Consider the following 24,750-nt stretch of genomic DNA (forward strand, 5'->3'; position numbering starts at 1 on the left):
TATCTTTACATATTGGCATACCCAGTATTCTGCCATAAGTGAATCTGCATGTTTTACTCCATCTGCAGTTCATACTTACAAATACAGAGAACCATCTCCGATAATGAAAGTGAATGTTGAATATTTTTGCAAGCTATTATAACATTTTGAGAGAATACTATAAACATGTACGAGATGTGCCTATATGGTAATGAAATAAATTTTCTTTTGTGGTGCAAAGGCTCATTAGCTCAGAGCTGTGCTCTGTGCTATTCTACAGAAGTCGCATATGACATTTCTCACTAATGACTCATGCTGTCACTAAATATTTGTCTCTAACTCCCTCAGTCTTGGGGAATGCAGGCATCCACTTTGGTGTAAATTAATAGCTCTGTAGAATCTAAATGCGTTACCCAGAAAAGTCCTTTCATTTTTTGAGTGCAGTAAGGAAAAAAGGTCAAATCTACAATTTGATCAGCCTTGTTGTTTCCAAAGCAAGGAATACTTCATACGATTCTCAGTAAGGAAAACTGAGGCCTTGTTTTCAGTAAGTTTACATGAATCTGTAATAATTGTCAGAAGGGTCAGTGTACACACTTACTTTCTTCATCAAGGAGATTTTCAACAGCTGATAGTAACCTCATCCTGTCTTCTGGGTTTGTAATGTTTAATTCAATGAGATGACTCTCTTTTATATCTTTTAAATCTTCTAGGCTCTCATAACCATTGAGCAAAAGTGTTGAGGTGTATTCCTGCAGAGGAGAAAAAATATGTCTAATGTATTCACATTCAAATAATTTATTTTTAGCTTTCTTTAGATTTAAAGAAAGTGAGAAAATGCACACAAGAACCAAAAGTCTCCACTTTAGTTTACTGCTACTAGTTTCCACATGTGAACGTTAGGACTGATTTAAAAGGACAGTTGTATAATCCTGACCTTCTGGAAGGACAAATGTAAGAAAGAACTAATTGCCTTAAGTTGTACTATGGCAAATTAGGGATCAATTTAATAACTTGATTATTCATCCCATTTGGCACATTTTCACTTCTCAGATAGCTAAATTGACAAAGCTAGCATGTCCTTAAATCTATCAATAAAATGTCACCAGTAGTGTAATTATAGTCATATTTCTGAACCTCATCTTGTTTGCTTGATTGCAAAAGCATCTACCTTCACTTACTTCTTGGGGTAGGTAAAAAATTAATTTGAAAAAGACACACTCTAAACAAAATGTAGATAGCATTTTGGTTGCAAAGCATTATATAAGCCTAAGGAATTCTGCCTTTCTGTTCAATTAAAAGCTTTGGTAAGTATAAAAACACTGAAAGAAATGTTTCCTTTTATCAACACATTTTGTCTCTCATGATCCTTAATATATATTTAAAATTCACAAGCTTCAGATTTTAGTCTATATATTTTTATGTAACCTTTGGTCTAACAATAAAAATGTAAAGTGAAGTTGAATGATTTCAGTTTTCAAAAATATTCCCATTTTACTTGATCATAATTTCAATATCCTTATTTTAAATACTAAACTCGACTAAGAGGAAATATAAAAATAAGCAGGAAGAATTACTTCCAGCCCTTTCAATGAAGAGAAAGAGACAGAGTAGCACTTCTTTTTAAAATAATATATCCTAGAAGGAGTACTGAATTAAAACAGAAAACCAAAGTTCCCATCGCTCATATAAACATCTAACTAAGCATTCTTGAGTAAGTTATTTCACTTCCTTAGATTCTGATTTTCTCACAGGTAATAAAGCAAACAAGAGCACGTCTCAAACTTATACTTCCTCCAAGGACTACCCCATTTGCGGGGCAGCACTAGTAATACGGGAGGGCTTCAATAGTGTCTCCAGACAAGAATATAACTAGATAATTCAGGAAAGATAATTAAGGAAAGTTTAATTGTCTGTTGTCTTGATGAATTATTGAGAACTATTGAAGTACTGCTGAGGCTGTGTTAATTTTAGAAATATTTTTACTGTTTAGATTCCAAACAGTAAATTGAGTGAGGTTAGTTGTATAGTATGAATACTCCAGATAACAAGACAGATATTTCATTAAAAAAATTTGCTAATATAACAAGAAAATAATTGGATTATAAATATAAGCAACATGGTTTCCTTAACTCAGCATTATTGGGGCTTAATGATCAGTGTTTACTAACAAATTACTTTTTAACTGTTGTATTTAGTTCTCTTCTCTTGACTTCCTTTCAATATCTACTCTGTGATTCTGGACATTTACCTTTACTCTTCCTACTGTTTTTATTATTCTCATTTACAAGTTTTCTTTGGGCCCTGTAGTCTCCTTTTTCATTTGTCACTGCACTTTCTCAATATTAATATCTACTCTCACTGCTTAAGTGAGAACTTCGTCCAAGAGAACTTTGTTATAGCATGACTTGTCTTTGTATAATGAAAGAAATAAAGTAGGATAAGAACTGTTCTTGGAAAAAAGATTTTCCTTCTATGTGGGCTGTGTTTCTTATACAATACTATATAAGCACTGATCTACTTTCCTCAACTAGTCTCTCTACAGGCCACCAAAATCAAACAGACCACAGTCTTGCTAACCTGAAGGTGAATCCTCTCTAGGAACTCTTGCAGAGTCTTGGGTTTTTCCTTTTCACTCATTCGTGGTGTCTTTATTTTCTTGGGGGCCACTTCCTCTTCCGAGATGACATCCACATATATAAATTTGAAGTTTCCCACCTTATTGTTCAACATTCCGGTCCACATGCCCATTGGTGTTTTGCATATAATGTCTATGATGTCTCCCTTCTGAGGACAAAGAAATATATAAAACAGATTTCTGAGAAAAATGATACTATAACAGTTGGTAGAGAAAATGGAATCAGAAAATTAGGAGAATGGCATTATCCCATTAGAGTGATGGGATTATGCTAAAGGGCTCAGAAATAACTGAAATAAATCTAAGAGGAAATTTAAGTTCAAGGAAGTATTTGATAGTAATAATAAATAAAAATAACATGCATGAAGAATCACTTGTATGTGCATTTGATGACATTTATTTTGGGGGATCATATTAACTCATCAATTTATACTTGTAAAAATGCATTGTAATTTACAAAACACATTTGTGACTGTTGCAAACCTCTTAACAGAAAAAGGGACAAACAAGCAAACATTAAACGACATTTCAAGAGCTCACAGTAAGGTAATGGTGAAACCAGAACTCGTTTAAATTCTCTGAACTTTAAAATATTATCTTTTCATTCATATTGTCAAAGCAACATATTTGTAGCAAAGCTCAAGTGATCAGTTCTGGATGGGGTATCAAAATGAGGAAGACAAAAAGAAAGAATTCTGTGCCTTTACCCCTGCTTCTAGTTCATCTGCAAAATGCACTTATGATATAAAATAAACCCATTTAAACTATTGCATCCATCTAAAATATGAAATGCACACACTAAATATATAATGGATATATGTCTTTACTAAGTATAAACTATACTTAATTGTTATTCTAGAGAAGATAAAACTTGAGGTCCACAACAAAATCTGGATCAAATTATGCAGATATAATTAATGTCCCAAATTAGTTGTTTCTGTAATAAAAGGGAGATATCTGGTTGTTTTTGACTTGATTACATAGGAATTATCAAAAATAAAGAGATTTGAAGCATGAGTGAACTTTTTTCTTGGAAGCCTTGAAGGAACAAACTTGGTCTCAAGAATCAGTGAAAGGTGATCTGCTTATATCCAGCAAGAAAAATAGCACTTCAGTCCCACAGCCATAAGGCACTAAATTCTACCATCAGCCAGAGCATTTTGTTAAAGGACACTTAGCCTCAGATAACCTCATAGGCCCGACTGACACCTTGTGAGGCCTTTAGTAGAAACCAATTGAAGTATAATTATAAATTTGTATTGTTGGAAGCCCCTGATTTTGTAGCAGTTTGTTTTGTAGCATGGAAAATGAATACAGAAGAGGAATTTCAGAAGAGAACGTTATTGGAAAGATAATCTGGTTGGTAACTCATGGCATCCATTATGAAGTTGCCAGGACAAGTCTGGTTCCCATATCCTTTGCTCTGTTTGGCACTTGTCTACTACCTTCACCTTTCCCTCTTCTTGGCTTCATTATTTTTACTCCAAGTTCCATACATACTTCACCACCTCTGGAAATCTGCAAAGCTTTTGGTTTTCAGAAAAATGTAGATATTTTATCTGTCAGTCTTTTATGTGTGATCTAGCAGCAGCTCATGCAAGTTGTAGCAACAGACTGATCCCCTATATGACCTCACCCCTCTTGCCACTATAATCCAGCCCCCAGACCTACTATTGGGAAGAACATACTCTCAGTTCCCAGTTCCCACTGCTTATACTTCCTAAAAAAGAACATATACATACATACATACATACATATATATAGCACTTGATAAACCACACAAAATGTAGAAATAATAAGAAGCACCTTGATTTTGAGGGAGTCAGTGTCATAGGGACTCGGGGTGAAATCAGTATGCACTCTGGCCCGGCCACAAAATGGTCCAGAATAGGGGCTATCTTCATCCAGTCGAAAGCTGTCCCTGTTACTTGTTCCATCTGAACAGCTTGTTATTCCACCTGATGAGAGCAAAGTAGAGGTTAACAGTTTTCATCAAAGGTTCCTAACATTCTGACATTGTCTGGATACAACTAGGCAGCAAAAATGCTGAAGCATTTGATGGCAGCCTCCTGAGGGGCTTTCAGGTGACTCATCCTGTTTCTGTCTTCCAGTAACACTCTGAGCCTCATCCTCTGTGTTATTTCTGATCCTACGAATCTACCACTCTTTCCTTAGCCACAAACCCAAACTCAGATATCCAAGATCATGTCATACGGTATTCTGAGCTGTGGACACCTCCTGAAGGGACACACAGTATATACTTAGCAACTCCTCCCCACACACACACTACACAAACTAGGTAACTTTGTACATGTAGACAAAGACTGAAGCCAGTAGCAACTCTTTGATTATTATGTGCTGTTGATCACAATAATCAAAGCATGGGACTACAAGATTCCCTTCATCTTATCACTGCGTAACAAAAATGCTTTCCAAGACTTCCTATTGTGTACCAAAAGCCATTTTGTGGTAACACGCCTGTGCATGAAAGGTGGCACTTTCGCTTGTTGTGAATGTGTATGGGAAGGGGGAAGTGAATTCCAGTGTCTGTACTCCCAACTAGTGCAAAATTCTTCTAAACTAGGCTTTTTAAACTGCTCCAAATCTTTGTTCTCTGGCCCTCCCCTTTCTGATTTCAAATCTCCAGGGAAAAAGAGGAAAGAGATTCCATTTTTGCTTCTGTCTGAGGACAAGAATGATTCCCAGTGGAGGTAATATTCAGTTTCCCACCGCTCTCAGAGGTCATTTCCCTTTCTCTCTCATTCTGTTCTTTCAGTATTCAGTTTGCTGAGGGAACACCACTGGCTTCCCTACCATTTATTCAAATATTTATGGAAATTAAACAAAGAACCCTAGAGATAATCCTTATTATATATGAACTGGTATAAAAGCAAGGTAACTTTCACTAATCACAGAAATTAAGTTGTATCTGATAACAACTAAATGGCCCACTGTCCTCTGGCACCCTCCCTTCCATGACCATCTGAGTCCCTGTTTTTATTTTTTTTATTATTATTTTTAAAAATATTTATTGAATGCTGGCTGCCAGCATTATTTCTGATATTTTAAAATTTATTTTTAAATATTTATTTATTTATGCATACAGAGCTGGGGTACAGGTCAGAGGTGCAGGGGTGGTGAGAGGCTTCACCAGAGACAGAGTGGGGAGCAGAACAGGCAGATGGACAAAAGACACTGCTGTGGAGAGCGGTGGGCAGGTCAGGAGAGGTCTGCTGTGCCATGTGGGTCACCTCCGGAGAAGGGATTGGGCTCGCACTGAAGTGGCTGAGACTAGCTTGCAGTGCTGCGTCCTAACTCATTGCGCCACCAGGGAAGACACAGTCCCTGTTTTTTAATGGTATATTCTAGTTAATACAATTTTTCTCCAGCATCATAATTTAGAATTTTAAACCCTCCAACAGAAATGAATACTAAGGCAATCTGAATTTCACACATGTAAAAATATATCCTTCACATGTTTCTGCATTAGATTTTTTTTTCACAAAATAACTGTTCCATAGCCAATAGAAAAATGGAAATTAAATTCAGGATATTTGAAACATCTGGTCTTTGCAATCTATCTTCAAATAACCAAAGAAGTTAATTTAATAAGAAATGGAAAATCAACTTTGCAAAACAGACAAACAAAAACGAAACATTTGAAAGTCCTGAAAAATTAGAGCAATATATAACTGCAAATACAGAAGTTATGAGGCACACTGATGGGGAACTCTCAGTTGTTCCATGTAAATACTGCAGCAGGACATTAGAAACAAGCCTGTGTGGCTACCATTTTAGAAAAAAATGTTAGTATTTTTAGAAAATCCTTGTTCCATGTTCATTCCTTTTTGACACCTAATAGTCACCTCTATATTCGTATTTACATACTCCTTGACTACTTCACTTTTAACTTACTAATACTGAATGGAGACCTAATGGTAAATGTCAGAATTGATGGAGGTGCCATGCTCTCTTCAGAACACTTAAGGAAAAAAGAGAAGAAAGGGAAAAATAAGAAAGGGTAGGCGAGTAAAGGAAAGAAAGGAAAAGAGGAAGGGAGGGAGGAAAAGAGGGAAAAAGGAGGAGAATAAGAAACAGAGAACAGGATTATGTTTAGTGCAAACCTCAAATCATTTAAGAAATTGTAACTCTGAGAATGCTAGGTAAAAGTTTCAAAGTAATAAGTCTTTCAAATATATTATGTATTTTAAACAATAGTATTTCTATGGTTTCAACACAAACTCCATTTTGTTTATTTCTCTTTCAGAGATGCTAATTTGCTAATGAAGACCCAGAAAAACAAATCTTTTGTGTTCAATTAACCTGGACCTCTTGTCTAGGATCTTGCCCCTTAATCTGTGGCCTTACTTGATGAGCTCTGCCCACTGTAGAGACTATCCATGGAGTCACTGGCTTTGAGGGACATCTTCTCTGTGTGGGTTCCAACCATGGGGTCACTGTTCCTAGAGGGGAGGGCATTCTCTCCATCTTCCTCATCCTTCAGAAAAACAAATTAAAAGTTAAGTGCAGAGACCATATTTCCATGGAGATGTTCACTGTGTGCATTGATTTAATAAACGAGACATATTTTAGCAATAAAATACTTAAGGATACATCAGCATAAAATATGAGTCATTCATCTTTAGCTCAATTCTAGAATAACATTTTATAGTGTACTTGGAATAATTCGTTAGATAAAACACCCCACATTATGGAATTCAGCTGAAATGGTAATAGTTCCTTTTTGTAAATTAGGATGAATATAATATCAGGGCTATTTAATCAGAAATGCTAGATTTATGGATTTATGGACCTCTCTGCTTTATCTGATAAAGTATTTTTATTTTTCCATGTCCTCTTTTATCATCTACTTACTACCATTACTAATCTTTGACATCTGATGTTACAACTTTAAACCTTGAATAGTTGTCTCATGTCAGTTATTTGCACCCTACCAGATCACTAGATATGAATAAAACATGCACACTTTGCAATTCTAAAGCAAAGCTTATCTAAGAAGCTTTACAAATCTCATACCGTGCTTGCCACCTAGTCAAGTGAAAAGCAAATCTTGCATAAAATTAGAAAAGACAGACAATTTCAAAACAAATTACATCTGCTTGAAAACATCTCAAATGATTTCCATATTTAGAGAGTTTGGGAAAAATCTATGAATTTCTTAATATTTATCAAAAGGTAATTCAATATTCCTGATGTTTCAGCATTTCTAAGGATTGATGGACTTCAGAACACACACACACATTAGATATTAGATATATATGTATAGATATATGAATAACAATAAGCTTGGTTCTTTGCTTTTTTTTTTTTTTTAAATTCATTCAGTTGCTCAACCCAAGCTTATAGAACAAATTCTTACTACTTGGCAGTGTTTTGAGAACTGAGATCTTTTGTAGTGTGCTAGGGTGTGTGTGTGTGTGTGTGTAGTATACTGTTTAGAAAGTGGAAAAGTGATTGCAAACAAAATGTGTAAGATAATTTCAGAGAATAATAAATGCAGTGAAGGAAATAAAACTTCATGATGAGAAAGTTTTAGCTACTGGGGTTACATCTGTGGGGAGTGGTGATTTACTGATAGATGGAGTGGCCTTCATCACTGAAACGTATGCCATGGATTGTTATGCCCCAGTTTTCTTCTCTATGCTGTATAGTGCAGGCTGTACATCCTATTTCTTATCCATTTCGAGTTAATATCAATAGTTTTATATTATGTGACACAGTAGTCTATCTTTTGCATGTGGCTGGTGATGTTTTCCAATCTATGTACTGAAGAGATTTTTCTTTCCCCACTGTACACTCGGGACTTTTTTTCTGCGGATTAATTGCCCATAGAGATGTGGGATTATTTCTGGACCCTCAGTTCTATTTCATTGGTCTGGCTGGGTGTTTTTGTTTCAGTTCCATATTTTTTTGGTTACTGTGGGATGTGAAGTATGGGAGTGTGACACCATCACTCTTCCTCTTTTTAGTGAGGATTGCTTTGGCTATTTGGAGTCCTGTGGTCCCATGTACATTTCAGTAGTTAGTTCTATTTCTTTGACTGGGATTGTATTGTATCTGTATTTTGCTATGGTTAGGATGGCTATTTTAATGTTAATTGTTCCAAACCATCTGCAAGAAATATTCTGTATATTTGTTTGTCTTCGTTTTTTTTTTTTTTTTTTAAGCAGTGGACTATAGTTTTGTTGAACAGCTCTTCATCTCCCTTGTTTTCTTTGCTGCTAAGTATTTAATTCTTTTTAATGCAATTGTAAGTGGGACTTCTTCCTCTTCTAGCTCATTGTCTGCATATAGGAAAACAACTGATTTTTTTGTATGCTGATTTTGTAACCTGCCACGTTAGTGAACTGATTTATTATTTCAGTTAGTGTTATAGAGGAGTTGTTAGGAACTTCTATGCATATTATTCTTTCATCTGCAAATAGTGATAACTACTTCTTTCCCAGTTTGGACTCTAGTTTGGACCCCTTTTTTTTTTTTATCTTTCTTGTACCTATCTTTGGCTAGCACTTACAATATTATGTTAAATAGTAGTGATGAGAGTGGACATCCTTTGCTTATACCAGGGCTTAGTGAAAAAGCTTTCAGTTTTGTAGCACTGAGAATGATGAAGTGCTGGATAGGCACTTCTCCAAAGAAGACATACAGGACCAGCAGATTAGAAAAAAATTCTAATCATCACTTGCCATTAGGAAATACAAATTAAACCCACAATGAAAGAACACCTCACATGTGTGAGCCCAGAAACAAGCGTTAGTGAGCATGTGGAGGAAAGGAGTCCTCTGGACACTGTTGGTAGGAATGATGATCATTTTTTCCCCTGTGGAAAATAGTATGGAGATTTCTCAAAGTATTCAAAATAGATCTACAAATGACCCAGCAATTATACTCCCAGGTATCTGTTAAAGTGCTGAGTTTTTGGAAGACTTCTATGCATTTATTTCACGCTGCAATATGGGGATAGAAAATCTATTATAAAATACTGATATTTTATATAGTGTCACTATATCAGGAATACAAGTGATTAATCGAGCACCTTACCTTTTCTTCAGAAAGGGCTTTGATGTACTTTTTACCAACTTTTTTCTTCATTGTCCAGGAGATGGCTCTCATTTTTTTACCTAAACGTGCATTATTTGAAGCTTTATCTTGTTCTCCACTTTCATTTATGGGATCCCCTTCATGTGCCTAGTCAGAATTATTTATAAAAGACAAAATAATAAAACTATGAAAAACTTTAATCGAAACCATTGTTGGAGAGAAGGTACCATACTTGTAGACTTCTTAAACATTCTGCATACCTTCCAAAATAATCAAAAAGTCTCCATGTAATACATATTTTTAAAAATATATTGTTAAAGTTCTCACAGGCCAGTTACCTGTGCTACAAAATCAGAAAGTAAAACCACAATTTTGTGGAACGTGAAAATTTTTAAAGAATTTCAACTACTTTTTAATACCAGTATCGATGAGCCACTTTAGTCTTTCCTGGTTTTGAAATGCTCAACACAGATTTAAATACTAGGTGTGATGTGTGACTGGATTGACTTAGCTGAGAGAGGTTTCTCTGTAATTCTGTATGGGCATTGAGAAAATGAGATTATGGATATTTTTAAAGAAGTTGTATAATTAATTAAATCCACCAAGATTTTTTTATCTTGCAGGTGAGTACACATCACATTTGCCATATCTCAAAATAAATATGAATAACTTGTTCCAGTCATTAGTACAGATATCTTCATTTAATTTGTATACTATACTAATCAAATCTCTTATTTGGACTGTTTCTAACTTGTGCTTATTAACAATCTTGCTAAACCAGTGATTTCCCATTTATCTAAAGTTAATATCAAGTTCATAACCAAAAGTTCTATAACATAACCTAAAATAATATAACATGATAATTAATATGTATTATAACGTAACCTATATTATAATATACAGAGTACATGTGAAATAACAAACACCACCTCACCCCTCCCTACTTCTCAGAACTCCTACCACTCTCACGATAGTTCTCAAAATGTCCCCAAACCAACAGAATCAACATCATTTGGGGAAAGTTGTGTTTTAATAAAGCCTAGTTTGAACACAACGGTACTTTTTACTGGATATCTTGTTTCACTACCAAGTTCCAAACAAAGCTTGTATTTATTTATTTTGGTCATTAGATTCCCCTGGATAGCTACAGATGTCTTCCTTCATTTATCAGGTGACTACTCACTTCCAAGTATAGGAAACACATTTTCTGACTGACCACTCAACTTGTTCATACTACCTGTGATTTGTTATTTAATATATTTGTCTGTTTTATTAGTAGAGCTTGCACCTCCCATGATGATGTATTCACCTGGAGACTAGAAACTTTATCTATTATTTTGGTTCAGAATACTTCCAAAGACATAACTGGCACTCAATATTTTTTGAATAAACAAAACTTTTCATGTGGAAATTTGGAGTAATTTTTCTTTCTTGGAGATGAAACTTGGATTATACCTTTATATCTCATATTTTCCTGAATGATGCATTTTCAGCCATTCTCTGAATTTGAAGAATAATGGGAAGCTCTCTTTAGTGGACTTCAATATTTTAGTGTGTTGGTTTAATCACAGTTAACATCATTATTAATTAGTAGTATGTTTTGTTACATATCTTATCCCAAATTGCATATGATAAATTTGCATGGATAGCCAATTTAAGGTTTCATTGCACTTTTTTTAAAAAAAGATTTTATTTATTTATGCATCCAGAAATGGGGTATAGGCCATAGGTACAGGGATGGCCAGAGGTTCAGGTACGGTGAGAGGATTCACTAGAGACAGAGTGGAGAGCAAAACAGGCAGATCGACAAAATACCCTGCTGAGGGGAGCAGTGGGTGAGACGGAAGTCTGCTGCACCATGTGGATCACTTCCTAGGCTTGGCTTAGCTTCACAGTGCAGCGCTCCAACCTGCTGCACAACCAGGGAGGGATCTCATTGCACTTTTAATAATTTCTGCATTCAAAGTGATAGAGGCAAAGGTTCCTTAAAAGTCCTGAATAAAATATAATCTGGAGATACATTAAATTTCAGACTTAACTATTTTCTTCCCTCTTTTCTGTACTGAAATTTCTCTGATATTCTTCATAAACTTACAAGCTAAAATAAATAAGAACTTATCTTATTTCTACCTGTATTAATTTACCATTGCTTAAGCATCAAAAAGTTATCACAAACATCTTTAAGCTTAAGTTTTTCTATTAATCTTTATAGGAATTTCAAATAAACTATCTTAGAATATTTTTTTGTTCTAGGCTATTCTCTTTCATAGTCTGAGTCACATTTTATTTAGATATTTACTTGTAAGCATTTTTGTTATCTTACTGCTTTTTAAAAATATGTCTTCTTTCCTAGATTCTTGGCTCTATGAACTAAGGATTTTCATGCTATTGTAACAGTACTTTAAGTATCTAAGGAAAACTTCTCTTAGAGAAGGTACTCAAGAAATATTTGTTGAATGAATGAATGAATTCTGGATTACTGAAATACATGTTGACTTATTAATCAGATTCACTATTTTATTTTTTGTAAATTACTAGGCCACCATTACTAATCAAAGACTCTGAATGAGTCTGACCTATTTTTATAGGTTAGTACTAGAATTGTAATCTAAATAGCAGTAGCATGTAAGTATACACAGTTATGCTAACTGACAACTGAGTTTTATAGGCCTTTTCACTTTATATACATATATACATATTTAATTATGTAAATTCAGATAAATCATATAGATGTATACAAGTTACTTGTAAACTTGTATATAAAATACATAGATGGATAAAAGGAGGTTATATTACAGATTAATATAAGAATTTGGAAAATATTTTGAAAATTTAGATACAATTAAGGAACTAATTCCTTATAAAATTAAAAAGGACACAACCTGGTGGCGCAGCAGGTTAAAGCGCAGCACAAAGAAGCTAAAGCCACTTCCGCCTGAGTTCGATTCCCGCCTGCCCCAGAGGTGACCACATGGCAAAGCAGACCTCTCCTGACCCGCCCGCTGCTCCCCTCAGCAGTGTACTTCGTGGATCTGCCTGTTCTGCACCCTGCTCTGTCTCTGGTGAATCCTCTGACCCTCCACATCTCTGGCCTGTACCCCAGTTCTGTACGAATAAAGAAAATCTTAAAAAAAAAAAAGAACAATTAGAGTGACTAAAAATGTGCATAGGATTAAAACAACATAATGTGTGAAATTGCTGAATCAGATTCACCATAAACCTGAGTTTTTAATTTTATCAATATATTCCTTCTCTCTACTGTTTTATTAATTATTAGTTCTTCAACCAATTATTTGAACATTTGTCCTGTGGTTTATGACATACCATAATATAATGGCAAACTTTGTGTTCAGACAAGATGTAGAATTCTACCTTTGTCATAATTTAGAAATAATTCTACTAAATCTATTTAGTGGAAAATAGGAATACTAATAGTTCCTCCATTGCAGGTAGGCAAAGTGTTTAGCATTGCGTTTACTATATGGAAAGTGCACAGCTAAATGTTGTGGTTGTAGTAGTAGTTGTTATTGTTACACAATCTTAATTTTATGGGAAACATAAGCTACTTTTGAAGTGTTCAGTGCTTGCAAAGGATATGTAATAGTCTTCAATGAGACATTTCAATGCATAAGGTGAAATGTGAAAGCACAAATGAACAATGGTACAAACTTAACAACTTACAATTAAGCCTTAATATTTCCTAAATTAAAGGAATAACAACTTTCATAAATTTGGATTTCTATACATATATATATATATACATATATATATATGTGTGTATACATACACACACACACACATATATATATAGTTTTATGGTAGATATGCTCAGAAAATTTGGGGTTGCCTATGTTACCTCAAATGATAAATTTTTTCTTAAAATTTCACATTCTGCTTTCCTAAACATCTGTTAGTTTACTTAAATAACTTTTTATTCTTCATGCCCAGCATATGACTGAATACTAAATAACCATTTATTTACTATAAAGCTATATGCAGGGCCCTCCCTGGTGGTGCAACTGGTTAGGATGCAGCACTGTAAGCTTACCACAGCTACTTCAGTGCCAATTGGATCCCCTGCCCCAGAGGTGATCCACAAGGCTGGCAGATCTCTTCTGACCCGCCTACTGCTCTGTCAATCTGTCTGTTCTTCTCCCCACTCTGTCTCTGGTGAATCTTCTCACTGCCCCTGCACCTCTGGCTTGTACCCCAATTCTGTATGCATTAAAAAAACTATATGCAAGGCTATCATTTTAATAAGATACTTGTTTAACCTAACACACTCTGCAAAAGTAATACTGTTTTCATAATTTCTTACAATGTTCATAGACATGGAATAAAATACAAACCTCGGGTGAATCATCTGGTTTTGACATGGCATTATTCCGAAAGCGATCAAAATTCCCAAAACTGCTGCTGCGCTATAAAGTAGGAAAGGAAATTTAGGATTTGTGACTTTCACTGACCAAACTAAATAGATTATGGTTCAATAAGCATCAGTTTCTTAACAATATGGGCTTAAGAAAGCTCTTCTCGATGGAATATCTAAAGGCATCAAATATATAACTTATTATTAACATCATAATCTTTACAGTAGATAGTATATCTCTGTATGTTTTGTGTTATAGTGTTAATCCCCTTGAAGAAATCTATTTAAATTTTATATTAATATTAATCTTAGGAATGGCAACTGAAGTATCTATGAGTTCTAAACTATATCTTCTACTTCCATGTGGGAATGGCATATATTACTAACCAATCAAGCAAACAAAAAAATGTACCAACCAAAAGGAGACAAATAATAAACGTGGGTAGATCCGCTATTAAAAAAGCATGTGATTATAGTCATTATTATGCGTCATAAAGATCATATAAAGAACAAATATGAATAAAAATGCATTTCTCCATTGCTAAAACTCGATTATTTGAAACTCTACATTGAATGTCAGAAAGGGAGGCATTTACATAGGCGAATTAATAAACTGAAAGCTGCATTTAGTCAGGCACAGTATAAAGTTGGGAGTAAAATTGAACTTTTCCATATTAACATGAAATTTAAATGAGACCTCTAGGTCAATTTCATTCACCAGTTTTGGGAAAAAAACTCAGCTATAGTAGAAGGCTTATTCCCTTGGATACCTTTTGCTTACTTAGCTAAACTTTTATTCTTCTGTAATTCATTCCAGGCAAATAATTATAAATAATTCCTGGTATGCTACAAAGTACATGATTCTCCTAAACACATTTTTGAAATTCCTTAGAGTCATTGAGTCAAAAAAACGATATTTCCTCTATTTAAATTTATACATTGTTTATATTGGTGACCATCTGATACTATATTTTTTTATGAACCCATAAGTCCCTCAAATCTGTTCTATATTAAGAACTACCTCATTTCAAACTACATTTTCAAAAGACAGCAATGGTACAGAAACACAACTTGGTAATTTGGAAAAAAAATATATGGGTGTCAGTAACCTATAAAACTTGTTATGTCCTGTCAAAAGTCACAACCTATTTTAGTTTCAAGTTAGCTTCAAAGATTCTTAGTCCTTAGAAGCACTCATACTCATGCCTTCCCACCAGCTATCCTTAAAACTTCTTGTTTCCTTTTTAAATGAGCTGAATAAAAAGATCCTGACACGTGACAAGGGGAGAGCTTGACAGACAATGTGATACAAAACATCTCGGCAAAGATGATGGCTGTGTCAGACACAATTAACACCTTTGCTGCCTTGCCACCCTGCTGAACAAGTCCTTTCAGCTTGTGGCAGGAGGAGAGAAAGAGGGGGGTTGAAATTGAGAACACGGCACTGGAAAGTACAGTGTTCTCATGCAGGACTTACTAACCTAGAGTGACTTCCCAAGTCATTCATCATGTCAGCTTGCCTAGTAGATGTTTCCACCTGGATATCATTGTCCAGCTATCACAAGAGGGAATTGAGTTTATTGTTGCCCTGCTTATAAACTTTTGGAACGTAGGGAAATCTATTACTCTTTTATATGCTTCAAACATTCTTGAGGCCTACTGGAGCCTTAGCTTAGGGCAATTTTGTAGCTTATACACAGCCAGGCTCCTGACTATTAAATAGTAATGAGGGTTACAGCATGATTTCCACCACTGTATAATGGGTCATGAGCCCATGAGGGCACAGAATGGCTCACTTCAGCTTTTCTCCACTCTATTCTGCCATTAAGTAATCAATAGTTACCACCTTTTAAAATTAATTCTCCCCTGATTACATTGATAAAGGAAAGCAGATTTAGGATCAGTGGTTTAAGAAGACTTCAGGGCTATTACTTTGGGTTTTGTCAATCAACTCATTGCAAGTCACTCAGCATCTTTAAGTCAGGGTAATATAATATCAGCCCATTCTATGACACCATTAAGAAGCAAATTTAAGTATTTTTAAGGACATTTAAAAATATTGTCATTATTCTCTAAGTCTTGAGAGTAACTTTTTGAGATGGTTTTTATGATGTCTACTATTAGATATAGATGGTGAAAAAAATTTAATTTCAATTCTTGTTGTCTCTAATGAAAACAGTATTCTTCAGAAATGAGTGTTTGAATATTTATAATTTTAAATTGTATGACATTAATTTGTTAGATTTAGCAAATATTATCGTGTGACAGAAGATCCCATCAAGACAGAACTATTATATAAACAAATTGCTATCAAATGCAGTTCATATTTGACATAATTCTTTGTGATGACATTAGATCATATTTCATCTTAGCTACATTTTCTATAAATGTATATAATTTTTCTTGTGCCATTAGATATGTTTGTAAAGTGGCACAATACCTGTGGGAGGTAGTTTGTCAATATCTAGCAAAACTGCATATTTATTTTCTCTTTGAATTGACTCCAAAATTCTATTTCTAGATGCCTATCATAGAAGTAAATTTGTACATAACTGATGCACATACCCACGTTCATTGTAAAACTTATAATATCAAAAAGTAAACAACAATGTTCATCAAGGGGAGACTTATTGACTACTATATGCTAAATCCAACCCTCAAACTGTGTGTCACTAAAATACTGAAATATATCACTTTATATTGCTATGGGATTATCTCAGTTTATAGTGTAGCTAGAAAGGCCAAGTGAGAAAAAATGTACACTTTAGGCTACCATTTATCTAAGGGTAGAAATTAGTTAGATGTGTGTGTTTTTAATACAGGCAAATACATGTTTTTCTTCTTAGAGAAATAAACAAAAGGAGAGGAAAGAAATTACTTTTTTCTGAAAATACTTTGTTCAGGTTTAATTTTAAAACCATGTGGTTGTTTTTCATATTTATAAACATAATTAAATAAATACAACTCTTGAAAATCCCAGATACAGATGAAATGAAAGATGCTAATTCCATACAGAATTGGTGGGTTAGAGTGAAGACTTATTTTGAATGGTTTAAAAAAATATAGTATTCTTTTAATAGTTTACTAAATCTTAACCTTTTAAAGTAATCCCATGCTTATTAATAACATCGGTGTCTATAAATATGTCAAGGGACAGTGAAAATAATGATGTTTATGACATTTGTAATCAGTATCATTCTTACTCAAAATTCTTACCATGTCGTAAACAAATTAATGCTCAAAGACTTCTGGGGTTATGCCAAAAAACGCAAGGACCATGTTGAAAATACTCTTATTGGCGTAGATTATTTGAAAAGATGGGGATATTTTAATATCAGTAATAACAAAATATGAACTAACTTCAGCCACATTTAATCTAGCAATATTCATGTGTTCATAATACTACCAGCAAGAAAAAAAATTCAGTGGTCATCTTTAAGAAGTAATATTTATATTATGAAAACTGCAAATAAGAGAAAAGATTATCCTTCATGTATTATGTGTATTTCAGTCACTAAATAATAAGGGAAAATTTCTCTCTGTCTCATCTAGCTAATCAAATACAAATGATGAAATTACAAAATTACCCTTTTGTGAACCCCTAATGTGATAATGGATCTAGGCAATGATCATCATTAGCTTCTAAAATCACAAAAAGAGAGAAACAGAATATATGCTTCATCATGGAATTACTTAACATTACCAATGAAATAATCTTAAAAGAATGGCACAAGCTCTTGTATCTATCTAGTAACCATATTATATAAATTACTGACAGAGACCATGTTAAATGACTCCAAGAAAATACAATCAATCAGAAAAATCTAGACAGATTAGTAAAATCTACATGGCAAATAACTTAGTTTCTTCAACAAATTAACTGAGAAAAAAAACGAAAGATGAGAGCAAAGATATAAAGACCTTTTTTTAAAGAGTTGTTCATGGATCTTGGTTAGATAGAGATGAAATAAGCACAATGTCAAAACATGCTGGAGAGAACTGAGAAAGTTATGAAAATAATTTGCTATTTGCTGATGTTGATGAAGTATTGCTAATACTTTTTATAATTCAAAATAATCTAGTGAGCTGAAAGCAAGTGTGAGGGTTTAAGGAAAATGCATGATGGCTATGAACAACTGGGTAACAAATGTACGGTAGACTGAATTACTTTCTTCTTTCACTTATGCTTGAAAGTTCTCAAAATAAAATGTTTGCTTAAAAATATGTACCCATAGGGCCCTCCCTGGTGGTGCAGCGGGTTAAAACACAGCACTAAAGAAGCTAAAGCCACTTCAGCATGAGTTTGATCCCTGCCTGCAGGTGACCCACATGGCATGGCAGACCTCTTCTGACCCACCCGCTGCTCCCCTCAGCAGTGTACTTTGTCGATCTACCTGTTCTGCTCCCCACTCTGTCTCTGGTGAATCCTCTCACTACCCCTGCACCTCTGGCCTGTACCCCATAAAGTTGCTAAAAAATAATTTACAAAGTATTTATATTGTGTGGGCAGGATCATATATGGGAAGCTACCTTTTTCCTCTCAATTTTGCTGAACCCTAAACTCATCTAAAAGTCTTTTTTTTTTTTAAAACTAATGGTCATGTTACTTTGTAAGGAAATAATTCATAAAAATATATTAACATTGCTTAAGTTGTAGTTACTTTGAATTAGAGACTTAAAGAGAAAAAAAGTTTTAGTTTTTTTTTATTTTAGAACCACTTTCTTTCTGATATAAATGTGTGTTTTTGGATTGCTCTTTGAAGACTAGCAGTATATATACATGCATAGATACATTAATGTGTATATATGCATACATACATATTCACATGTGTGTATGTGTACATATGTGTTTATATGTATATATATATATATATAGTTTACATGAATTTCACAAAAATAGATCTGAACAAGTGTCATTTGGGGGTGTTTGAACACATTTGTCTAATGTAACTACATAATGCAATGAATAATAAAAGGAATGTTAAGGTTGATTTTTTTTGTTAATCACATTTCTCTAATCTTGTTTTAAAAATTATATTTAATATAGAATGTCATTATGATATGTCATAAAATTGGCAGGGTTGTTAGATATCACCTAATATTTCTTATGAGGAAACTGTTACAGGAACCAGAACTTTACAAAAAAAAAAAAAACAATTGTTTTTTTCAATTCTCTGCTGTTCTATTACAAAGTTTTGATCCTTGTCTTCAATTTTCAAAGAACTTGCTATCTGTGTCAGGATGCAGTGTGGAAAGTTAGCTTGGCAGTAAGAATTTAAAAGGCTTCTTACAGCTAGCTATGAGCAGCCTAAATTGATCAACATGAAGGAGAATTAGGGAGTCTCTGGTTTAGGATATTGATTATTAGTCAACTTTTTCACCAAAATCAAGAGCACTTGACCGTTATTTTCATTTCTTAACCAGTTACAAATGTTTAAGGTCTTTAAATAAGATCTCATTTCTAGCATGACTTAATATTTGGATAAAGCACCGGTGGAAAACAATCTCAGTCTATTTCAAAGAAAAATTTGCATATATGAGTCAGACATCCCCAGTATTTTGAAATATACTGGCAAATTAAAAATTACACATACTCTGCCAATGAGTTCTCACATCTAAATATTGCGCATACAGCATTTTAATATGTGCTCTAGAAGATCAGAAATCTGTTTCAGCATACTCTTGTATGAATATCCTATAATAGTATGCTAAATTTCAATAAATTTGTCAGTCTCTATCCAAAGGCATTCGAGGATTTAATTGTTCTAACTCAGGTGCTGAGATCCTTTGAAGAGTGTGAAACAAATTTAACTCACTTAAAATAATCTGTTAGGATTGCCTCAGTGTTAAATAATTACACTATCATGTGGTGTCAATGGAAGAAGGCTGTGTGGAGTGTCAGGAGGCTGAAGGCTAAAAGACAATCAGAACTGTGAAACATGGCTTCAACACCGACATTTTAACCTTGAGTACATGCCCTAAATATTCTGAATGTACATCTGGACTCTTAGAACCAAAGTTAACTTTCATGCTCTCTCTGGTTGATATCATTTTTTATCTACTGCAAAATATTTCAAGGAAGTGCAGCTTCGGACTCCACTAGTGTTGTGTCAGAATTTCCATGCTAAGCCTTTACTTTCAGGAGTTGATGTGCCACTAGAGATGTTTTCTGCCAAGTTGAAACTGTCTCAAAGATAATGACCCAAAAGAAAAACACTAGAACTAAAAACAATCGATGATCTATAACTTTAAAAAGTGGTTATTCATATAAGCCTGTTTAATGTGACTAAATAAGTTTTATGAATGATAAAATATTTAAACTTTTAAGTTGTGTATGAATTACTGCCATATCTCTTGATTTACACTGCATCCATGGACATTGCATCCATGTAAGAGCTGCTGCACTTATAAAAATTGTATGGGAATTAAGATATTCTGTTTTAGAATTAGACTGAAAAATATGCTGATTACCAGGTGAGATGAAGGGTGTGAGAGGGAAGGGTAAAGGAGAGCAATCTGACAGTAGGAATGGTTCTAAAACTTTGGTGTTGGGTGTGGTGAGGTGAATATCCTCATCACTATACTCCCCAGTTTATAGAGTATTATAAACCATTTGGTAAATCATTAAAATGTTATTTAAAGTATATTCATTTTAGTTGAGAGGAACCCTTAAAATAAATTATACTCATATCTTAAGTATGTACTTTTAGATTAAAAATTATAACTTGGCAAAAGTTTAGTCAATTGATACCACTAAGTTTTTATTTTTTAAAATTTATTTACATACCATGTAATGTAGAGGTATAGTGTCATACCCCTCAAATGTATGTCACCACACATGCCCACCACCAAGTTACCCATAATCCTCCACCATCATCTATTGGGCTACTTTGTTTCCCACCCTTACCCCTCTGATAGCCTCAGTTCTGCAGATAGATTCTAGAGTTTGTTCTGGTTTGCTTTTGTCTGTTTGACATTCTATAGTGCAAATGAGTTAAATTATCTAATATTTGCCACTTTCTTTTTAACTTACTTCACTTAGCATTACCCCCTCTAGTTCTATCCATTGTCTCAAGTAACAAGATTACATCTTTTCTAGAGCTGAGTAGTGTTCCATTGTGTATACATACATATACATAGGTGTATATACCACTACTCATCTTGTCAGTGGACACTAGATTATTTCTGTAACTTGGCTGTTGCTAATAGTGCTATTACTAATTTTTACAAAATTCTAGGATGAAAGTTTTAAAAAATGTGACCAAGATCAGACTATCTTAACCTACTCAACTTCTAATTGTGTAACTATTGCATGCCTTCTGCGTGGCTTTCTTATTCCTGTGTTACACAATTTTCTTTCACTTTCTCTAAGTACTGAACCCATAAACAAAAATATACTAAATGGTTCTCTTGATCCTCCTGGGATTCTTTCATTATTCTACTACTACTTTGAAATCTTCAAGAATTTCTCTAGCTGTAATTTTATAGCTGTAATTTTCCTTTGGGGTGGAAGTCAGATGTGCAACTAAAGATTTTTTTGGGTTATGTCTTGTTGCCCGTGAGGATGTGTTAACCTGCCTTCTGAGTCCTCCACTGGTATTGCTGGAATCTGCATTTGCTCACTGCTCTCTTGGAGGAGTTTGATCACATACTACAAAACATAGTATATTGCACACATGCTCTTTGCTTCAACATCTGCTCAATTCTTTCTCCAAATCCTTGTTGTGCATATTTATTTTCATTACTGCTGCTCAATTATGTACTGCTGACCCTATTCATAAGCCAATGCAATAACTTTCATCTCCTAATCCCTAAACTCTTTGCTCCTCCAATCATCTAAAAGCATGCCGTTAATTCCTACAGCACCAATTCTCATCATTTCATTCTTCTCAAAATGGAAAGCTTGCTCTCCCCATTGTCATGAGGGTTACTGAGAGATTGCTGTGAGTGAAGTTATTTATCTTTAATTATTTCATTAATAAACACAAATCCTCCTTCTGACCTAAGGAAGTTCAGAAATCCTAAACCCTAAATTCTCCTCCTCCTAAAAGTAAGAAAAACTGAGACTAAATAGTTCTTCCTTAGTTAACAAAATAAAGTCTAAACTCAACAAGCTGCGCATTCACAACTCATTGTGTCAGGTACTACTAGTCAGTCTGATTAAATGGAGATTCTAACACTTATTTCTGGCCATTAAGAGACATGCTCATTTACATCTCTAAGCTTTTGGTTGTTCTGCTTTCCTTTCAAGGCTTGTCCTTCCTCTTTTCTTCCAACTACTCAAATTAAGCCTATTCTTGCACAGGATCAAGTCCCAGCTTCCACATGAGGCCACTTGATCATTTTAGCACACATTGCTTTCTCTTGTTTTTAAGCACTGTAGTTAACTATGGAGAAAAGCCTTAAAATTGTGAGGGGTAGGAAAACCACAGCAGATGACAATCCATTTTTACTTTACAAGTTAAATGTCAATAAACATATATTTCACATTTACACCAAAATAATGATAACTAAATCAGTTATTGTCAAGGAGAATAATTTGCTGGTGTTTAAAGACCATAAGGTTTTGCATTATGCAATTCAATACATATCAAGGGGCTTCTACAGTTAAAACTTTATACGTGGGGTCAGGCTTTCTGTATGAATAAGAAAAGAATCTATATTAGGGAATTTACACTCTTCTGGTGCCATCAACCAAATGACTTCAATTTGTGAGAGTTAAAAAGAACTATGTCAAAATGAATTCTATACAAATATAGAAACAGTTTATAAAAGCAGATTGTATTTATTCAGAATATAAGTTGACTTGATAAGGATAATAGATATCAACTGGAAAATTCATGTTCATCCACTTGAAAATATGCATTTATACTGACTACTTAGTACATGAAAAGCATTTTCTGTGTCATCTGTCTCTGCTTGTATTATTTATAGTCAGTGTAAAGAAAAGTCATTAAGATGATCACAGACTTTAGAAGAAAAATTAACTGAAATCAGTACAATTTGAATCTGCTTAACCATTCTGAAGATCTAAGGATTAAGTAGTTGACTAAGGAACTCTTCAGCAATCTCTCTGTCCAAAGATGTTGATTGCTAAAATGATGATAAAGTTAACATTAACATTAGGTGGTAAAATTCACTTAATTATCTCCTGAACCCACTTTAATGGGAGAAAGACTATTTCTAGTGAGTAAAATAATTTTGCTCACTAGAAAAGTGTTATATATTTGGTATAGAATATCTCACTAGAATTTTTTATTATCTGTATGGGCTCTCACTAAACCAAAGCTGACAATTTTTTAATTTTTATGCCAACACAGATAGTTAAAATCTTTTTGGAGAGCTATGGTGAATGGGCTCTGAAGTCACTTTCAAGGTTTTAATTAAAGACGTCACAATACATCAGGTCCACTATGGTTACAAAAATGTGTATAGATTAGAGAAGTTAGTGGAGGAGAATAGGGTAAAATGTTTCATTTTAGCTTCCCTGTCTCTAAGTAATTTTCCTGAGCAAATTTGTCATCACTAATTTTGTTTTCTACATACCTTGGTAGAAGGCAGTACCAAAGATGGATGATTCAAATTTCCAGTTACAAAAGTATGTTATCCTCCTACAAATTTAGGAATTAATGTTCCACTGTGCATATATTAGGTTATTCTACCTATAAAAATACTAAGCAATGTACTAAATGTGGTAACATAATTATCAACTATCATAATCCTATAATTAAATGTGAAAGACAAATAACTGCATATAAATAATTCTTTAGCACAGCCGACAGGCAACAAACAAGGTAATATTGAATGTTATGGTAAAAGAAGGCAAGATATATTAAAAAGAAAAAAAATCAAGTACTAACTGGAACGTGACTCACTGCATTGACTATAATCTTAAGTATCAAATACTGTGATTTTCTCAATAAACCTAATTCCTCTTTATCTCACTTACTGATTAATATATGTATTATGTATAATGTTATTAATCTGAAAGACAAAATGTTGAAAATACAAAAGAGAGTTTATGTGGGGTCAATTTTATCACCAAAAACGTTTCAAAAATCAAGAGTATTTTATCAGCTAAATTAAACCCAACACTATCTTTCAGAACCTTAGACTGAAGACCTTTTTCTTTTAAGTAGTCAGATAAAAAGTTGGAACATTTTCACTAGCTAACATACAGTGAAAGGGTGGGTAAAACTTTTAAGCCCATTAAGTTACTTTTTAATATAGTCAATAGTTGAATATGTTGACTCAAACTTAAGATTCCCGAACATTTCCCAGTTTTATCAGTCCAATGCTTAAACCACTAGTTCCAGTTCTCTAGTTTTAAAAATAAAATTATCACAAAGAGGCAAACATTCCTAGTATCCATTGCTTTGAAATCATGGTTAAATAAAGCAGTGAAAATTACGATGGGAAAATAGACTCCATTTAATAAGCCTTTCCACCTTATTCCTTTGAACAAAAAACTCCCTGTTGCCTCCATTAGCCTTAAATGTCCCTCCCCACTCACTTGGCCTCTATGTCCATTATAACCTTTCTAAAGATCTTCTCAAGGGATATTTTAGTCATGCAGTGATCTCCTTGAACACAAGTAAATGACAAACAATAAGCTAATTCTCAAAAAGTTTTTTTAAGTCATTTTGACTACTTTTAAATGAGTGTTCTTGATGCATGATTTCGGTCCCCCTGATTAATGGTC

General features: G+C 33.9%; 1 protein-coding gene across 1 annotated transcript in view; it reads right to left on the minus strand.

The window, feature by feature from the left end:
- The window catches only part of SAMSN1 (SAM domain, SH3 domain and nuclear localization signals 1), a 44,416-nt gene that overhangs the window by 10,514 nt on the left and 9,152 nt on the right, over positions 1 to 24,750 (minus strand). The window contains exons 2-7 of the mRNA XM_012731804.1: positions 14,029 to 14,100; positions 9,680 to 9,826; positions 6,986 to 7,115; positions 4,424 to 4,575; positions 2,560 to 2,766; positions 581 to 731 (exon numbers count right to left, since the gene is read on the minus strand). Of these exons, the coding sequence (XP_012587258.1) occupies positions 581 to 731; positions 2,560 to 2,766; positions 4,424 to 4,575; positions 6,986 to 7,115; positions 9,680 to 9,826; positions 14,029 to 14,100 (859 nt within the window). The remainder of the gene's footprint in view (positions 1 to 580; positions 732 to 2,559; positions 2,767 to 4,423; positions 4,576 to 6,985; positions 7,116 to 9,679; positions 9,827 to 14,028; positions 14,101 to 24,750) is intronic.

This window comes from Condylura cristata, unplaced genomic scaffold (genome assembly GCF_000260355.1).
Source record: "Condylura cristata isolate star-nosed mole 26May11 unplaced genomic scaffold, ConCri1.0 scaffold00003, whole genome shotgun sequence".
NCBI lineage: Eukaryota > Metazoa > Chordata > Mammalia > Eulipotyphla > Talpidae > Condylura > Condylura cristata.